The 19,994-nt window shown below is 40.7% G+C and overlaps 1 protein-coding gene across 7 annotated transcripts; it reads left to right on the forward strand.

Annotated features, from left to right (window-relative positions):
* The first annotated feature begins 6,500 nt into the window (after positions 1-6,500).
* On the forward strand, positions 6,501-14,656 carry LOC144994937 (uncharacterized). Of its 7 annotated transcripts, XM_078954409.1 has the most exons (8): positions 6,501-6,641; positions 7,948-8,053; positions 8,280-8,363; positions 8,653-8,754; positions 10,273-10,391; positions 10,533-10,600; positions 13,377-13,446; positions 14,109-14,656. In XM_078954409.1, the coding sequence occupies exons 1-7, from the start codon at positions 6,631-6,633 to the stop codon at positions 13,406-13,408; spliced, it is 522 nt and encodes a 173-aa protein (XP_078810535.1). In that variant the 5' UTR covers positions 6,501-6,630; the 3' UTR covers positions 13,409-13,446; positions 14,109-14,656. The 7 variants fall into 7 exon arrangements, 6 of the variants coding, with proteins under 6 accessions (XP_078810535.1, XP_078810534.1, XP_078810538.1 ...); XR_013658676.1 differs by lacking the exon at positions 10,273-10,391; XM_078954408.1 differs by having other exon boundaries at positions 13,377-14,656.
* The last annotated feature ends 5,338 nt before the right edge of the window (positions 14,657-19,994 follow it).

The raw sequence follows: 19,994 nt of genomic DNA on the forward strand, positions 1-19,994 counted from the left end.
GTGTGTGTGTGTGTGTGTGTGTGTGTGTGTGTGTGTGCGTTTGTATTTCTACCCTTGTGGGATCCGGGACCTGAAATTTCACCCACCTCGTGGGTACCAATTTTTTCCGTGGGGACCGAAGCTCGGTCCCCACAGGCACAAGCATTGGAATCAATAGAAAAAAGCCTCCTGATATGCCTAGTGCTGTTTTTTTTGCAAAGTAAAATTGGTCCCCTGGAGATGACTTTTCATGACAAGGTGTGTTTCACCATGACACCCTAGTGGTCAGAGTGGGTATAGCAGTGTGTGACGTTGGACTAATGGGGACATTTTCCTGACAAAGTGTGTACTTTTTCAATATCATATTTTATGATTACAAATGTTGAAATTACTTTTGGAAAGTGACAATATTTGTATTGTCAAACAGATATACTTAGTTGAAACAAATTATGTCATTTTTAAAGCCAGGATAACCTGGCAATTTCTACTCAAATGTCAAAGGTAAAAAAGTGAGGCTTGAGGCCTAGTCCTGAAACAACACCTTTTGGGGTCTTGTGAGGGGAAATGTGATCGTAGGAGCATCACACTTTGTACAGTAGCTAAGTACAAGGTTTTAACCATTACTGGTAAGTTTGGTAGTTCTCACTCTAAGCAGATCTGAGAAATTAAAGAAAACACCTCATCAGGAAAATCTAGGATGAGCTTATTGTAAATGTTTGCGTCTCCCTTGGTGGCCCAGATTACGCTAGAGACTCCAAACTCTGGATGGTGCATTAGGGTAACAGCCTGATGTAATGCAAGAAGTTTCAGCCCCCCAGGTCAAAGCATTGTTCCGGTAGCCCCCTGTACCCTTGTTTCGGCCTACTCCAATTCAAGTGTGAAATCAAGATTAAAAATGCTTCCCTTTGGCCAACAAAGCCCATCTTTGACTATGTTGTATCATTCATCCCCCTGATGCAAAATAACTTTGTTGTTTGTTGCTAGCATGATGCTAAAGCTAACTATCTAACCAGGCAAACAAGCAATCTAAAATTTGGTGAACTTATTAAGCACCCCATGAGGGGCTCTCATGTGAATTTTTTCCTGTTTTTAAACAATATTGGCCCAAGGGGGCAGCTCCAAATACCTGAAAAACAGAAGTTCCAGGGTTCACAGTTTCAAAAATATATGTCTGATTGTGGCAAAACAGACGTCTCCCAGTTTGCGAACCCCTGTACAACATGTTAAAAATGTGGGTGCACAGAAACCCCTAGATATCTTTCATCCCCAAACTCCTTGGAAGAAAAATCAGGAAGACGTACACAGTTACCCCATTCTGAAAGAAAACAGCAATTTTCAAAATGTTTTTGGATGGATTTTCCCCCACAGGCCCATTTGAACCAGTGACCAAAGCCTGGGTTCAAAATTTGAATGTAACTTAAACACTAAAGGTGTTTTTTTCCCCTAACAGAAGGCATTTTGTTAATATCCATCCAAAAAGGGTTTTTTGTGTAGGTACAGAACACCATCCCTCCTAATGCATTAGCATTAGCATAATGCTAATGCTTATGCTAACGACACACTGCCAGAGCTCCACAACAATATCAGCTCGCTCCAGCATAAGCACCCGGAGGCATTTTACGTGGTTGCAGGAGACTTAAACCATGTAAACCTGACAGACACTTTGTTCAAGTTCCACCAGCATGGGAAATAACACTCTGGACTGTGTCCACATCAACAAAAAAGATGCACACAGAGCTGTCCCCATCCTCATTTGGGCTTCTCCGACCACATCGCAATCGTGCTGGTTCCTGTTTACTGCCCTTTCCCCAGACGCCAGGCACCAACACAGAGGACCATCACAGTGTAGCCCAATGAGACTGCCGCAGCTAACCAAGACACAGACTGGCAGGTCTTCAGAAGGCAGCTTTGCACTAGGTGGAGGAGCACCTGGAGGATTATACATCAGGTGTCCTCAGGTACATCAGGAAGTGCATGGAGAACTTCACCAGCACCATGACTGTAACGTACTATCCCAACCAGAAACCCTGGCTGAACGCAGAAGTGCAGTCTCTACTGAAAAACAGGAATGCTGCTTTCCAGTCTGGTGAAAAGGTAGCACTCAGAGTAGTGAGAAGGGATCTGCATGCTGGGGTGAACAGGGCCAAGCATACCCTCAGAGGATCCAGCAACATTTTACGTCCAATAATCCCCGTAGTATGTGGAAGGGCATTAAGTGCATCACAGACTACAACACCAGAGTTGTTCCGAAGACCCCTTTCTACAAGACGCACTCAACCTTTTGTACTGCTGCTTTGAGCTTTGAGGACTCCAACCCTGAAGAGTGGAGAGCCTTCCAGTGTGACACCCGCAGAAGTGAGGAAGACCATCCAGAGGATCAATCTTCACAAAGCTTCTGGACCTGACAACATCACTGGACGGGTCCTGACAGACACCAGCTCACAGAGGTGCTAACAGACATTTTCAACACCCCCCTGAAGCAGGCAGTGTTCCCTACCTACCTGAAGACCGTAACGATCATCCCAAACTCCAAAACATCCTCAGTGACAGGTCTGACGGACTATTGGCCAGTGATCCTAGCTCCAATGGTCAGAAAATGTTTTGAAAAACTGTTCATGACCCACATCACAGAATCCATTGGTGTTACCAAGGACCTGCACCAATATGCATACAGGTCAAACCGATTCACACAAGATGTCACTAGTGGTCCACACAACACTCACCCACCTAGAAAATAAGAACTCGTGTGTTTGCCTGCCCTTTGTGGAGTTCACATCAGCCTTCAACATAATCATCCCAAATACCCTCATCCATAAACTGCACACATAGGACTGTGTTTCACTCTTTGCAACTAGGTCTTGGACTTCCTGAAAGACCATAGTCTATGAAGATCTGTGACCCCCCCCCCCCCGATCACCCTCAGCACGGGCCTCCCACAGGGCTCTGTGCTAAGCCCCGTCCTGTTCACCTTGCTCACGCATGACTTCACAGCAAGTCACTCCAGCAGTCTGACTGTGAAGTTTGTAGATGCCACATCTATACTTGGACGAATCACCAACAACGATGAGTCCAACTACAGGGAGGAGGTGGAGCATTAGGAGGGCTGGTGCAGAGACAACAACCTCTGCATCAATGTGAAGAAGACCAAGGAGATGATCGTGGACTTCAGGAAGGACAGACATCCTCCTCCTCCTCCTCTTTACATCGGTGGGGCTGAGGTGGAAGTGGTTTTTAGCCTCAGGTATTTGGGTGTGCACATCTCCAACGACCTCACCTGGAGCACCAACCCAACCTGCCTGGTGAAGAAGGCACATTAACGCCTCTATTTCCTGATTAGGCTCAAGCGTGTTGTGATTAAAATCTCAGTCCTGACCACCAATATGTGCATAGTGGAGAGTGTCCTGACCTCCTCCATCACTGTGTGGCACGGCAACTGTTCTGTGGCAGAGAGAAAAGCTCTGCAACGGCTGGCTAAAGCTGTGCAGAGGACTGTGGTTTCACCTGCAGTTCACCACTGAGATCTACAAAACTGGATGCAGGAAACGAGCCTCCTGCATCCTGAAAGACCCCAGTCAGCCCTTGCACCCTCTGTTCTCCCTGCTCTTCTCAGGCAGGTAGTGACAGAGCATTAAGAGCAGGACCACAAGACTGAGGAACAGTTTCTTCCCAAAAGCAGTAAGACTGGTGAAGATTCGGCGATATTTGTATCGATTTTAAATGCTGTCAGGCTGATAATTATTTAATTATTTATGAGCGCCCTGCAGCGTTTAACTCTTGTTTTCCATGTAACCCTTGTGCTATCCTAGGCACTTTAACATTGGGAGTTGGGTCATCTAGACCCACTACATAGTGCTCTGAACCTTTTTTCTTCAATGATTTGTGATCTTCACTGGTGTCCATGGATTACATGAAATCTTTCCACCTGTCTGGTAGGGAGAAGAGGTCAATGTAAGGGTGGGGTCATCTTAGATAGCATAAGGGTTAAGCCTCCGACCGCTAGTTGGCACCGAGCCTCTTTTGGCAGCTGTGATGGTGTGGCTCTACACCCCACCCCAAATGAAAAGATCTCAGTGAGAAGCAACTTGTTTTTATGAGACATGAACCACGTTGACCACAGTCAACGTCACCCCCCGAAGACGATGACATCACGGCCAGCGACCCCGTCAAAAAAATTAATGGGCCGAAAATCGTGTATTTCACACACAAAAAGATTAGTCTGAAACTGAAGTCGAAATGTTCGTCTTCCCGAGGCAACCAAATCATTAAAGGGTTGCTATGGAGATAAAATCAACAGAAAAGCCGCCATTTTGAAAAACGTGGATTTTTTAATCATGTGATTACATATAGCTCTCACCAATGGAGCAATGTCTTTTTCTGAGTCAGTTGATGATACTGTTCCCTAAGCAAGCACTTTTAGCCACATTAGCATAACTAGCATAGTTAGCATTATTAGCATTTTGAGCAATGTGTTTTTCAGAGAGAGTTGATGATGCTGATCTCAATGCTAGCACTTTTAGCCACATTAGCATAACTGGCATTGTTAGCTTAATTAACATTTTGAGCAATGTGTTTTTCAGACAGAGGTGATTGTGCTGATCGCTATGCTTGCACTTTTTGCCACATTAGCGTAGCTAGCTTAGTTAGCATAATTAGCATTTTGAGCAATGTGTTTTTCTTAGAGAATTGATGATGGTGATCGCAATGCTAGCACTTTTAGCCATATTGGCATAGCTAGTATAGTTAGCATAATTAGCATATGCAGCTTTGACTAGCCTTGATCAAAGGTGGGTGATGAGGGCGGTGAGGCTGGGGAGGGCGGTAAGAGCGGCGGTTGTGCTTAGAGTTGGGCGTGGAAGGCAGATTGCGTCTGCTATACAACGCTATACAACGCTGGTTGCGGCTTTAATTTTTACTTAGGATGGGCACCAAACCCATCCTACCATTGCAACAACACATCATCAGTAGGGTGGTTTGGGGACCACAGGATTTCCTCTCTGCTCTGTGCACATGATATTGTCCTGTTGGCTTCATCGAGCCAGGACCTACAGCATGCATTGGGGTGGTTTGTGGCCGAGTGTGAAGCGGCTGGGATGAGGGTCAGCACCGCCAAACCAAATCCATAGATCTCGACCGGAGAAAGGTAGTTTGCCATCTCTCGGTGGGTGGAGTGTCGCTGCCCCAGGTGGAGGAGTTTAAATATCTTGGGGTCTTGTTTAAGAGTGAGGGAAGATCGGAGTGTAAGATTGATTGGCAGATCGGAGCAGCGTCCGTAGTTATGTGGTCGCTGTATCAGTCTGAAGAGAGAGCTAAGCCAAAGAGCAAAGCTCTTAATTTACTGGTCGATCTTCATTCCAATACTCACTTATGGTCATGAGCTCTGGGTCATGACCCAAAGAACCAGGGCCCGAATACAAGTGGCTGAAATGAGCTTCCTCTGTGGGTTCACACTGTGGGGTGAGAAGCTTGGTCACCTGCGGAGAGCTGGAGGAAGTGAGCTCTTTGGGCATCTTTGCTTAGACTCCTGCCCTCGTGACCCGATCCCGGAAAAGAGGAGGAGGATGGATGGATGGATGGATTGATGGATGGATGGATGGATACATACTGAACCGAAACTCTGTGCCATGTTGCTGCCAGTATCAAATAAAAACACAAATTGGGGATAAGAACGGGTGGAGCAGAGCCTCTGACCGGCAAATGCATGGAGCATCATCCAAAATGCTGTTGGCAAAGCCTGTCAAAGTGCAGACTGTCACGTAAATAAAGCATCTTAGGCACATTAAAGCACTCTCCTTCATCCTGTCATGATGCCTCATCATCACACTTTTTTTGTTTTCTGTAAAGAATTTATGTTTTTATTTTCCTTTATTTTTGAAGCACCGTTCAGGCTCCTGAACCGTTTAAAAGTAAGAAACTAAATTAAGCAATGTTTTAAATAAACAGCATTTATTTCCTCAATCAGCCTTTTAGGGCCTTATTGGTTTAGCAACATCCATTCCATTTTTATTCTTTCTTATAGAAGAATGTTTTGTTTTGGAAATCAAACAATCTTGACTGTGCCCTTTATATATTTTAAGTTACCAAAATAAAAGCACTATGAATTTGCTTGGGTAAAAGCAACTTATATATTATATACAGTTGCAGGGCTTAACATTGTGCTAATCAAATAAATTGAATTTTACACTTTTATTCTAATGAAAGATGTATTACTCTTGTTTATCTGCTTATTTAATATAATAATATCCTATTTTCTATTTGCGATTACGTAGGATTTGCTGTGTAAATTAGGGTTCTTAATTACTCTTTCATTTTACCCCCCACCTTAGTAGCTGGCATAACACATAAATTCTTCCCTGTGAGATTATTAAAGTTCGATTTCTGCATTTATTTATAAACAAAACAAACTTTTTAATGATTACACAAGTGAATATAGGTGCTGTAGTAAAGCTGAGGCACCCATATAGTAAATAGTTGCCAGTTCCTGACTTTTCGGGTTCCCACCGTGACTATCCCCCTCCCCCACCAAGACTGAGAGAAGGGTGAGCAGAGCAAAGCCACACCCGCTCAGCTCCTCAGGTGCATCGTCTCCCTCTCAGCTCAGGCAGCAGTGCAGACAGCTAACCCACTGGAGTCTCAGAACGGCAAGGATTTTTCATGGAATCTAGGTAAGTCTCATCAAAACTTTTTAAAAACAGACACTAAATGACTTTGAGACATATTTAGTCTGTCTATGCATGCTTTTCTCCGGTGGAAATGCTCGAGAGCCGAGCACATGGCGATGCTAGCTAGCTCGGTCCTTTGAAGCTAACGCAGCATGTGCTTGTGGGGAAGCTAGCTTTCCAAATGATTTTGGTCAGGCTGTTACAGATCCTAAATACATTTTAAATTTAATTTATTGAAGTGTGGCCTTAAATGTATTAATTTGTCTTAAATTCTGTGAGTTAACCCCCCCCCCCCCCCCCCCTTCGCGCTGCGCCAATCTTGATGCTTGCCGTTTGTGCAAAAGTGTTGATAATCTTGATGCTCCTGCAAAAGCATCGTAGTCACGTCTGCATGTCTGGGATCATTACATCGTTTAGATATTCTTTGTACCGGGATCAAAGCTCCCGCTGCAGGAGCTCCGTCTGAGTCACGTGACCCAGTCTCACTGTCCCGCATTAACCCGAGAGGGTAAAACTAGAATAGTTAGAGGATCTCATTTTTTTCCTCTTGATGAAAATAAGAAAAATATCAAAGTTTAGGAGGCCCGACCGAAATTTAATGCTTCATCAGTTTGACATGTTCTTACATTTAATGCTTGTATGTATGCTTGCTTAGATAAACATGATGTTCATGGTCTTTGTAAATATGATTTATATATTTTAAAATGATCTTTAAAAGGTCTTAAAGTCTTAAATTTAACTTTTTAAAATCTGTAACCATCTTGGTAGTGTTTGTTTTTTTTTCATTTGAAAATGCTTACCAATTTGATTTACTTTGGTTAATTTGTTTGTTTGTTTTAAAACCAGGATCACTTCAGTATTTTGTGGTCTTGTTCTTTAGAGCTAAACAAAAAATGTATGACACCATGATGGTGCCCTGTTGTACGGTAATCAAGTGACTTTAAAAAGTATTTCTGGTTCCAACATTTAGTAATATTTTGATCATGTCTTTTGTTTAAAACTCGAGTCCCGCTTACATGTTTTTATACTTTTGCTTCCTGGTTGGTTCATGGTGCAGTAGTAAATAATTGAGCACATTTAGTACTGAGCATTTATCTAAATACTTTAAATCAAAAACTCAGGAAGGTCCAAAGCTAATGTTCATTTTGTGAACCTCATCTGCACAGACCCACTGCTGGGTCATCATTAAGATAATTGTGTAAAGTAAACTTTGTTTATATAATAGTTTATCAGTAAGGACATTTTTTTAGCTGAGTCTGTCTTTCATCTGAGTGTTTAATTAAACAACCTTTCTGTGTTTGATTCTTAGAAGAACCTTCAGATTTAAAAAGCGTGTGAAGATGCTTAGGGAGCAAAAGAAAAGGTGCCAGAAGAGGTACACAGAGGGCCTGAAGACCAAACATCCACCTGTGCAGGTAAAGTTTTTTTGCCACTGTTTTCAGTGTACTATTTATTGGGATCAAAATACTTATTTATAGTAGATTTCTTCTTTGTAACAAGATTCTTAAAAAAATTCACATTGCAAAATAATTTATCATCTCCTTTTTAATAATGTAATATCTATTAGATGTGAAAGCATTGGTTAGCACATTTCTGCTAAACTGATGTAAACGAGTAAAGTCATTTGTGTCCCCTTTATAGCCCTCTGTATCCACTGAAAGCTGCAGCTCCTTGGTTGGATCTTCAGACATCCCAGAAAGAGAAGATGCTGTTGGCAATAGCTGGGTAAGTGTCAAAAAGAACGGCGTTTTTTACCCTATGTTAACTGTTATGAAATTCCTGCTTGCCAGAAATAAATAGCCTGCTAAATGCCTTGGGTGGGGGGAAAAATAAAAATGTGGTTAAAAGTAAAACTGCAAAGATTTAACTTGTAGAGTTTTAATTCATAAATCAGTTAAATATCTTAAAATGTAGATATTTAATTTAGTGAAAAATTAAATCCAACATGTGATTAAACTTGTGCAGTTTTAATTTGTAACTTTTTAATTTTAAAAAGTAAAAATAATCTCTTAAGGAATTGGAACCAGACACCAACACCACTGCCTGTGTCCAACGAGAACAGTCAGATACAGATGAGCCAGAGGTTCCTCCCCTGACAAGAACAGACAGTGTATTTGTAAGTATTTATCATGGAATCCAGCCAATATCAAATACTTTTGTCAATGTTTTTATCAATAGGGCTCAGAATCTTAAGCATCAAACTTTGCCTTAGACCAGGGGTGGGCAAACTTTCTGACTCGAGGGCCACATTGGGTTCTAAAGTTTGATAGAAGAGCCGGACCAGGAGCAGATGCCAGGAGTGAGAATGAAATAATATGGAATCTGGATGAAAGCACTTTTCAAGCAAAATTATATTTTACAACATTTTAGAGTTTTTAAGTTAAAACTTTTGTTTTCATTTTAGAGCCAATTACACTAACAGCTTGATGTATGTTGTGAAAACTCAGAGAAATGCTCCATTCATGTGGTGTTTGAATGATCATAAGAATGAAAAAAAAAAAACACATATTCAAACACCACATGGATGATAAAGCGGAGCCCCCAAACCTTTTCTTATGAGGGCCACAATAAGTCTTTTTTCTTTAAAACTTTAAGCTTCTTTATTTTATTGTGAAGCCCTATAATAAAGTTTTATTAATTCATGATCCTTTTAATACAACAAATGACACTATTTATGAAATAAAAAATAACCAAATTACTCTCTGTGATTTTCAAAGACAAAAAGTCAGGAAACAATATGCTGATACATTAAAAAGAAAAAAACAATGAATAGTGGATCCTCTCCCGTCTTCGTCCCGCTGAGACTTTGAAGCTGCAGCTCCTCACACGTCTCATAGTTTGCTCTAATACTGAGCAGCTGTGTCCTGCATGTCGTTTTCTTATCCAGTAATAATGAAAAAAGCAAATTTCTCTGTCTTCTGCTGCAGCTAATCGTATATCTGCGTTACCTTTTCACCAGTACAGAGTTCTTCGTTTTTTGCAGGAGTTATGTTCTGAAAATAACCGTGATCTGTGAAATCCACGGAGTTTGGTTACTTACAGATGTTTTTTTATGGTAGTAAAACTTCTCACTGCCTTAATACACTTTTCTCACACAGACATGAACATTTTCACCTTTTCTCTTGTTTAAATTCTCAAACCTTCATAGAAATTAGGTCCAGGATCTTAGAATGAAAACAAATTTCTGTAGATCTACAGCGCTCCGCCTTTCTGTACAGGAGACATGGAGATTGACTGACAGGGTCTTCAGCCAATCAGGACACAGAACAGGGTGTTTAAAAAAAGCAGCATAATCGATCTAAAAGAATGAGCTAAACTGGGAAAGATGAACTGTGACGTAGAAAGGGAAGACTGTCTTCTGCTCTATTTGACAGATTTTTAGAGGGTTTCAGGTTGGAGCTCAGACTGCAGAAGGGGGGAAGAAAATGTCACTTCTAAAATGGGCAGATAAAAAAAAACATGGGTCTCTGATATTGTTCAATGGGCCGTACCAAACATGGAGGCGGGCCGGATCCAGCCAGCGGGCCGCAGTTTGCCCACCCCTGCTTTAGACTGAACTCTTAACTTTTATAAAATATTATTTACAAAGTAGTGTATTACAATTTAAAATGAAAAACTTGTTTCTTTTCTCCAGCTCACTAAAGACTACTTTACCAAGCATGCCATGGTTCAAGATCTGTCAGACGTCCCCTCAAGCTGCATAGAAACTAAAAAAGCAGTAGCCTGCAGAGACTTTCGGCTAGCAGACAGATTGTGAGGATAATTATTTACTGACGGAGTTTTTTTAAATGTGTTTTTAGCTTTTGTTTATTTTTTCTGATGGCCTGCAATCTACCCTGCTCATTACGTTAATGAGCACTCCATTTTAACACTTGTTCTATTCTGTTTTTACAGGGACTTCGGGACTTCAACATCTTCAACAAAACATCAAATGGAGTCAAGGAGTGAAGACAGTGAATCTGGTATTACAACCCCCCACTTCTAAATTTAATCTTTTTATACAAGCGTTCCCAGTTGAGTTTTAATTGTGAAATCGACTATTTTAGTCAAAATAACTAAACATATTTTGCTTTAAAGACAAAAACAAAACCTAACAGAGTAGTGTGATGTCGCACACAGGGAGTTCCATCTTGCCCTGATAGCTAAAATCTGGCTCAAAACTGTCTGGCAGGATTGATCCAATATTGCTTGTCATTAGTTTTGCCCCACTAATATTAGCGTGAGGCTATAAGCTCGTGCTCGCACAAACGGCTATCTGTGACATGGAGGGGAAGGAAGCCCAGTATTGTATTTCTAATGAACCACTGCCTATGGTCTTAAAGAATGTCTTACAAAAGCAACACAGCTTTTGGATCTTGGCTAAAAACTGCACAATCATTATTAGGAGATCACTTTTAACGATTTTGACAAAAGAAAAAAAATGCATGTCTATGAAGACTCTCATTTATCCAGGTTGATTCCATTTCCACATCATAGTACAGGGGTGGGCAATTATTTTAAGTCGCATTGGGTTATAAAAATTGGATAGAAGGGCCGGACCAGGAGCAGATGCGTGGAGTGAAAATGATTTAACATGGAATGTAGATGAAAACATTTGGGTTGAAAATTATATTCTAAAACAGAATATTCTAGAGTTTTTAGTTTAAAACTTTTGTTCCCATTTTAGATCTCTATTTTATTGTGAAGCCCTTTGGTACCTTCAAGGAGTTGTAAAGTGTTGTATGAATAAAGTTTCATTCATTCATGATCCTTTTAAGAAAATAAATAACACTATTTATGAAATAAAACAATGACCAAACAACACTCTCTATGATTTTCAAAGACAAAAATTCAGGAAAAGTATACTGACATTTAAAAACAAAAACAATAAATGATGGATCCTCTCTCGTCATAATTCCTCAGAGACTTTGAGCTCATCTTGCGTCTCACAGTTTGGGCAGCTGCGCTTTCTGTTTTCATCCAGTAATACTGAAAAAGCAAATTTATCTGTCTTCTGCTGCAACTACACATATATCTGTGTTACCTTTTCACCACTACAGAGTTCCCTCCTTTATTGCAGGAGTTTCGTTGTAAAAATAACCGTGATCGGTGAAATCCACGGAGAATGATTACAGACGTTTTAAATTTATGGTAGTAAAACTCCTCACTGCCTAAATACACTTTTCTCAGACAGACATGAACATTTTCACCATTTTCTCTTGTTTAAATTCTTAAACCTTCATAGAAATTAGGTCCAGGATCTTAAAATTAAAAAAAACAAAGATCTGATCGCGATCAAAGATTTCTATAGATCTGAGAGCTGCGCGTTTCTGTACAGGAGTTGAGGCACGGACTGGGGAGATTGATTGACAAGGTCTCCAGCCAATCAGGACACAGAACAGGGCGCACTGTTTAAAAAAGGCAGCATGATCGCTCAGATATAATGAGCTAAACCGGGAAAGATGAAATGCGACGTGGAAAGAGAAGACCGTCTTCTGTTCTATTTGACAGTGATTTTAGAGGTTTTCAGGTAGAACACAGACTGCAGAAGGTGAAATAAAATGTCACATCTTGATCGTGTGGCCAGATTAAAAAAAAAGTGTGTTCGGCGGGCCGGACAAAAGATGGAGGCGGGCCGAATCCAGCCCGCGGGCCGTAGTTTGCCCACCCCTGTCATAGTAGTAGGTTTAGGGGCTGTCATCTGGACTTGGTTTTTAAAGTTAGAAAACGTTTCACCTCTTATCCAAAAGGCTTTGTCAATTCTGACAGAAAGCTAAACCTACTACTATGAAAGAAAAAAAATGTACAGTCAGGACCATAAATATTTGGACAGAGACACATTTTTTTCCAATTTAGTTTCTGTACATTACCACAGTGAATTTTCAATAAAACAACTCAGATGCCATTGAAGTGCAGACTTTCAGCTTTTATTCCATGGGTTGAACAAAAAGATTGCAGAAAAATGTGAAAAACTAAAGTTTTTTTTTTTAAACACCACCCCATCCTTTCATGGGCTCGTTAGTCATTGGACAAATGAAATAACTGAAAACAAAATGGTCGTTACTAATACTTGGTGGAAAAGCCTTTGTTGTCAATGACAGCCTGAAGTCTCGAACTCATGGACATCACCAGATGCTGGGTTTTCTCCTTCTGAATGCTCTGCCAGGCCTTTACTGCAGCGGCTTTCAGTTGCTGTTTGTTTTTGGGCCTTTCTGTCTGAAGTTTAGTCTTCAACAAGTGAAATGCTCCTCAATTGGGTTAAGATCAGGTGACTGACTTCGCCATTCAAGAATATTCCACTTCTTTGCTTTAATAAACTCCTGAGTTGCTTTGGCTGTATGTTTTAGGTCATTGTGCTTCTGTATTATGAAACGCCGCCCAATCAGTTTGGATGCATTCACCTGGAAGAGATTGTGTTTAAAAAATGCTTTCGTTTTTCACATTTTCATGCAATCTTTTTGTTCAATCTATGGAATAAAAGCTGAAAGTCTGCACTTCAATGGCATCTGACTTGTTTTATTTAAAATTCACTGTGGTAATTGACAGAAACTAAATTAGAAAGAATGTGTCTCTGTCCAAATATTTGTGGTCCTGACTGTAGTTGAAGCTGGACTTGAAGAGCTGCTTCACAGTGCTTCCATGGCTGTTGTGTATGTGCCATTAGGGCATGGGTCTTTAATATTGACATTTTCTCAATTCAGGGAAGACAAAAAGTGTATGATTGTCATTTTAAAATAACCATATTGGTACAATGAACAGGACTCAAGACTGAAGAACGGACACGGCAGTGAAAAAGTCTAAAAGTCTAAGAAGCGACCCTTACAAACAGGTATGCTTCCTACATGTTACACTTTTAAAAGTTTCTTAAAAATGGCACAAACTATGTTTTCTAACAACCATTTTTAAGGGAGGGGGGTATTATTTATTATTACATTTCTTGCTTATAGCATATGTAGTTCAAAGATAAAATGTTACTAATAATTGTGCACAAGAGGTACATGTCATCAAAACTGTCTAAATCAGACTTTGAAACATCTCACTGCCAACATTGAAAGACTTGAGTTTCATGAAATTGTCTTATGTCAGCTTTCAATGAAAATGTGAGGTTGTGTGGTTCTTGTTGGGTTTTTAATTAAAATGTTTTCACAAATGGAGCCCATGGTTTCTACACAGCAGAGAGACTAAGGCATCGATACTGCTGAGACGGGTAACTTTGCACAATACAGAATCATTTCTAACTACACCAGCAACGTGGCTCTGATACTTTCAACACAAGATAAGAAAATCTATTTCTGTGGGCTTTCTTTTCTAATGAACATCTGACATTTAGTTAACACTGTTACAGGTAGTCAGACGTTTTGCTGAGCTTTTGATATATATCGTAGCATCTCCTTAGTTTTTGTAAATAAGAAATGCTCATTACCTTGAATCTGGTCTAATCACGTTTTGTAAGTTGGTGACTTATAACATTTTTTCCTTTCTTTTTCTAAGGAGCTTAAAAAAAAGGACCTGGTCTTCAGCAGAGTGCCGAGCATTGGAAAAAAAATTAGGAATCTGCATTGAAGGTGGGAGGGTACCAGGAAAACATATCTTTCCTGCATAGAAGCTTCGCCGAGGGAGCTGGAAGGACGAACATGGCAGGCAGTCAAGTTTTTTGTTAGGAACAAAATCACAGCATTGAGGCGGTAAAGTTCAAAAAGACGTTAGTTTTTGTTAGTTAGAAAGATTATGTGATTCAACTTTATTTTGTTTTCTTTAATTTAAACCAGTGCTTGTAAATCTAAGTTCCAAATTTAAGCTTCAGACACGTGCACTTATTTATCTTAGTGACCTTTTTTTCCGGAAGCACTTAATTTTCATTTGAAGCACGTGTATCAGTCAAAGGTGACCTTTTAATTTCTGAAGCATTTTATTTGTATTTAAAACAATTGTATAGGTCAAAGGTGACTTTTTTTTCCTGAAGCACTTGATTTCATTTTGTAATTTTTTGACAGGTCAAATGTCACTTTGTTTTTATAAAGCACTTAATTTGAGTTCAACAGGTCTTTGTTTTCTGGTTAAATCTGTGTTTACGTTGTGGAACTCCAGGCCTTTAGGGCTGATGTCATTTTAGTTTTCCAGATCTTTTTGCTCTACCCCCTTCCGATCCGCTGCCCCGGTGATTCCAGTCAGTTAAAAGTAGGAAAGGGAAAACGAGGGGGAGCCTCCTGCTTCTGATTGACTGAGCTCACCTGGCTCAGTAGATCAACAGGAAGTAGAAGAAGAAAATCTGGAAAACAAGCAGGATGTCAACCCTCCAAACCTGGAGTTCAAGAGCCCTGCAGTAAGTGTGTGATAGAACGTTTAACGGGTCAAAGGGAACCTTGTTCTGTCCAACAGCAGTATATTTAGTTTTATAGATTGGTAACTATAAATAAATTGCCCTTGTCTCTTATTTGCTGTTCACAGTTTCCTTCATAACAAACATATTTTGACAGTGAATGATGCCTCGCATGTTTGGTAAATGACTTTATTAGTCAGGAAGTGTGAAATGAGTACTACAATCCCAATTGCCTTAGTTACAGAGCTGTTAACCAAAGTTAGAGTAACTACTGTTGTATGGGTGGTCCCCATGGGAAACCAAAATTCAGGTTTATTTTTCATGTTAGTGTTTTCAGTATTTGAAATGATAACACTCCTTGAAAAAAAATTACATTATTTTAGCAGTTAAAACCATCTCAGAAAACCTTGTAGAAAAGGTGGATCCCACCAGGAGGGTCCTAGTCATGGGACCTCACGGGGTAAGAAATACGGGTATGTGTGTGTGTGTGTGTGTGTGTGTGTGTACACAGTGGTGGGATGGGGAGGGTCACATCACATGCCTTTAATGAACCCATCAAGCTGCAAACAAAATGGAAAGGCCACGAGGACACTTGACCTGCAGCTCACGCACACGAAAGATCAATTTGCATATTAAACACAACAAGAAACCACAGCAGCGGGTTCCAGTGGCCTGAAATATTGACCAACGTCCTTTAACATCACTGTGACATCTTTATATTCACTGAAGAGAGCCGCACAATCACTGAGAGAGCTCTTCTGCTGTCAGATAGCCGAGTCTGTAGAAAGAAATAACCTCTGAGTCCAGCCTGCCGGTGTGTATCCATGGTGTGGAGTCCATAAGCCTTTTGATTGACTGATGATTTGTCAGATGGATGAAAAGTCCAAATGATCCAAGACGCCGACCATCAGAGGTCCTGAGGTGTTCTGTTAGCAGCTCGATTTGTTTGAGCTGGTTTGGATTTCAATGAATCCAAACTCTCCTGGATGGAAACACAAAGCTAGTGAACTTCCAGAGTGAACAAAATCGTTTTTGATTTCAACTGGATATTTAAAATGCACCAAAAAAAATTAGGAACATATTCTGAGAATCTCTGCCATGATGCTCATTCTCCATGTTATTTTTTACACGAAAATAATTTAGAAGTTGACAGAAATCATGCCTTAAGCTCCATCAAAATGTATCAAATCTCTATAAATGTAAACTAAAACCCTATTTTACAATTACACTGTTTTCATTCAATCCTAGTTTGATTTGATTTGATTTATTACACAGGAAAAGATTAAAATACAATCTCACCTGACTTAGTGTAAAAAACTGTTTTTCAGCAGCTTCCTGCTCTGCAATACATAAAACTCAGACACACATCACACACAAAAAAAACGTACAATCATAGCAGTACAAGCCAAACAGTACCAGTGGGATGTGAAATGGGGTGGCATTTGTATTAGTCTTGAATGTTGGTCCCTTCACAAAACCTTTAGCTTTTTTTTTTATTTCTACAAAGTTCTTAACTAATTTTTTCTTATTATAATTGTCTGAGTAACCAACAACTATGCAGGCCAAACATGTTCTTCTGGCATTTTTCCAATAATGGAGGCCGTATATAAAGAAAATAAAGCTTAAAATTACATTTTGGAAAAATTATCTTTTTAAATTGTGCTGAATCAGGAGCAGACGAAGAAATGCAGTTTAAAAAGATCATATTGTGACGTAGAAAAATTCGCTCAGCGGGTTACAAGCTCCCTGCTCCAGTCTCCTCCACAGTGGGGAGTGGAAAGAGGGGCGGGGTTGCTCTGCACCAATGGTCCCACCCCCAACTCTGAGGCAAATTTCTGTCACTCTGCTGAAATGTCCTAGTTTTTATTTTTTTTATTTTTTTATTTTTGCAAAACATAATCATCATTTAAAGACCACTGGGAACGCTTTCAGAATAGATCAGAAGATGATTGGAGTGGGTCTTTAAAATCACGACTCTGCATTTGAACCAGCAGTAATTTTTCACAACCTTCCCTTTTTTCTTTTACAGGCATCCTCAGCCCCGTCCTTGATGCGTTCATTTATTGGCCCGTTGCAGATAGAAAGCACTGCTTCCTGTGCGCAACATAAATGATATAAGTCCAATGCAATCATCATTTTGTGAAGCAGCTGACAACCTTTGACCACATCCCAATTCCCTTTATTGTCAAAAGCAAATAACTAAATGAATGAATGAATCCCTCCATCCGCCTCCTACCCGCCTCCTAGAAACCAGCCACCGATAGGGCCGCCCCGCATCATCCAACTGACAATTACTCATTCTTAAAATAAGTGGTTTGTCCCTTTAGAGCTCCGTGGACTGAACCAACAGCAGCTTTCAGAGACAGAATAAGTCAAGTAAATGCTGTTTGTAATGATGAGCTATACGTTCAGCCACTCTGGACCTCATACTGCATATTCAGACTGGAAACAAATACACACACAGACACACACACACACAGAGACACAAGGGGAAACTTATTAGGTTATTATCTTTCCGCCCCATAAAATAGGAATAACTTAAAGCGCTGCCGCAATTAATAACCCAACTATAAATCTGAATAATCCCCATGAATATTATTCCATATTACACTCGCACACTTATAAGTGAGATCAGCGGGGTGTTTGGGAGCGAGCAGAATGATAAAGCCATCAGAGAACGTTCTGGATGAGGTGATCCAAACGTGAGCGTGTGGATCAGGGCATTTGACTGTGTGTGTATGTGTGTGTGCGTGTACGTACGACCCCTTAAGAGTGTTCTGCATGGCAGCATATGCATCAACACACTGATGCAATCTCCATTTTGCGTGTTGAGGGGGCAGTTGGCTGCGGAACAAGCCAGATGCAGCGGTTGAATCGATGCTCTGCCCCGTAACCTCCAACTCCGAAACACGGCGCCGTCATTACCTGTGACCTTGCTGCCTGTTAACAAAGCAAACTATATGACGATGGTGTCAAAGACTCACTTCAGTGAGACGGAGTCAAACACCTCTTCAGGAAGTGGGTTTTATTCTCTCAGGAAACGTGTAGATAAATGTTCCTCTTGAGTGTTTGTGTCAAATCACTCCTTATTCCTGCATTAAAATCTCAATTTAGCGTTGAAATTTCAAAGAGTTTCGTCTAATCTATAACCAATCATTCAAACATATATGTTCTCTGACGTAATCTAGGTCAAATCTACAATCAGTGTAAACAGCAGTGTTCAACTTGATGGGATTTTTTCACCAATAGTTTTGCTGGACATCCTCTTTTTGGCAAACGCCTATTCCAAGTGATTAGCAGACTAAAACATTACACAAAAACAACACAAACTGAACGCAGGGCGGTTAAAAGTCATGTTTTGTTCGGCTTTTATGTAATTAGATTAGATTTGTTTATTAATCCCACGAATGGGAAATTTCCTTGTCCTTAACACAACATCTCTGTGAAAAGCTAAGATTTAACCCTTCAAAACCAGCGACAGCTAAAAGACACACACTCTTTGAAACACCATAACTCTTCGACCGTGCACACGATCAACGTAAATTCTGATTCTGACCTGGAAAAAAAGAGGCACGGCATCACATTACTACAATAAAAGCCCAATCCGAATTCTTCCCCTACCACTATGGCTTCTCCCTACCCCTCTATTGATTCCTCCAGGTGGAGAGTGTCTTCAAAATTCAGATGACACTACTTCTTGATGAGGTCATCAATAGTCGCCGGTGAGCTACGTTAGCGTATAGCTGTCAGTGCTCGGAAAATACATAACATCAGTTTTATAACTTGAAATAGTCATCACTTCAATTTCTGTGCTTTAGACCAGGTCCACGTGAAGAAATGCGTTTCTCCTTCATGGCGCGGCACGACACGGATCACCTTACCGGCAGTATCCTAAGTCACTGTGGCTCCTCCTTAAAAAAATTAGTTTGAGTGTGTCCGATTGTTAGAAATCATACGGTAGCAGCGTGGGATCTGGACGAGGGCTGTTGACATGGCAAGGACTGGATGTCAATCTGGCGATCGAGGCCACCGTGGTTCCAAATGGGAAGACGGCATTGATGCTTCACAAAACCCGTCATGGCGTTGATAGAATGGCACCACTGTGACTCTGAGACCTGACTTCCGGTGTCTCCATTCATGACCACACCAACGTCTTTTCCAAAAATCAGGCAGCGGCAGCTAATCTTGAAGATTCTGCCGATGCCTCCCCATCGCGCGGTGGCGGTTGTGACCGTACCTTAAATGAAGCAACCATTTTTTAGCTCACTCAGTTAAAAAAAAGTGACAAACTCTGTAATTGTGTGCTGGTAAAAACATCATTAAAGACCTATACATTCCTTTTTTAATCCAAGACGCTTTTTGTTTGTTTGTTTGTTTGTTTTAACGGTCTGGCATTTCTGGAAGTTTGTTCCCGCTAAACAGAAGTCGTTCCTCTCCACTGTCGCCATGTACGTTCTCAGGATCATAAACGGATTTAAATTTGGCTGTTTTTGGCATAAGATGAATATGCCTTTCATTGCTTAAGCTGAGCTGTAACCCAGTCAGGCATGTTTAGGGTCTCTGTGCCTCAAAAATAAATGAATTCTACACAAAACCTGTTCTTTTTGTCTTGAATTTTCTTTTACCGGCCAGTTAAGTAAAACAATGATTTTCCACAGCCTTGTATCTCCAGCCATCCGCCCCTAACCCCCATGAGATCGTCGATTCAGATGGTGCCAAACATGCGATCATTCTCCCCCATTATCTCTGTCTCACACACACACAATGCTGACAAAGTGGGGTCAGGACCACTGATCACAGCCTCAGTTCATATCCCTCATCCTCTTGTTGTGTCTCTCCTAATGTCTATATGTTGGTATGCCTTTGTCTCCTTCTTCCCTCTCTCTGATCTATGTCCTGCAGCTCAATCTCTTAACTCCAGCACCAACACTCTCCTCCAGCCTTTCTTCAATTCCCCCTGAACCGATACCATCAGAGCAGGCCAGAGGAGAGGAAAAAGCTTGATGTCTCTTTCTCACACACACACACACACACACACCGCCGCTCGCTGCGTTGAC

Source organism: Oryzias latipes, chromosome 10, assembly GCF_053564925.1.
Source record: "Oryzias latipes strain Hd-rR chromosome 10, Olatipes_Hd-rR_3.1".
Lineage (NCBI taxonomy): Eukaryota > Metazoa > Chordata > Actinopteri > Beloniformes > Adrianichthyidae > Oryzias > Oryzias latipes.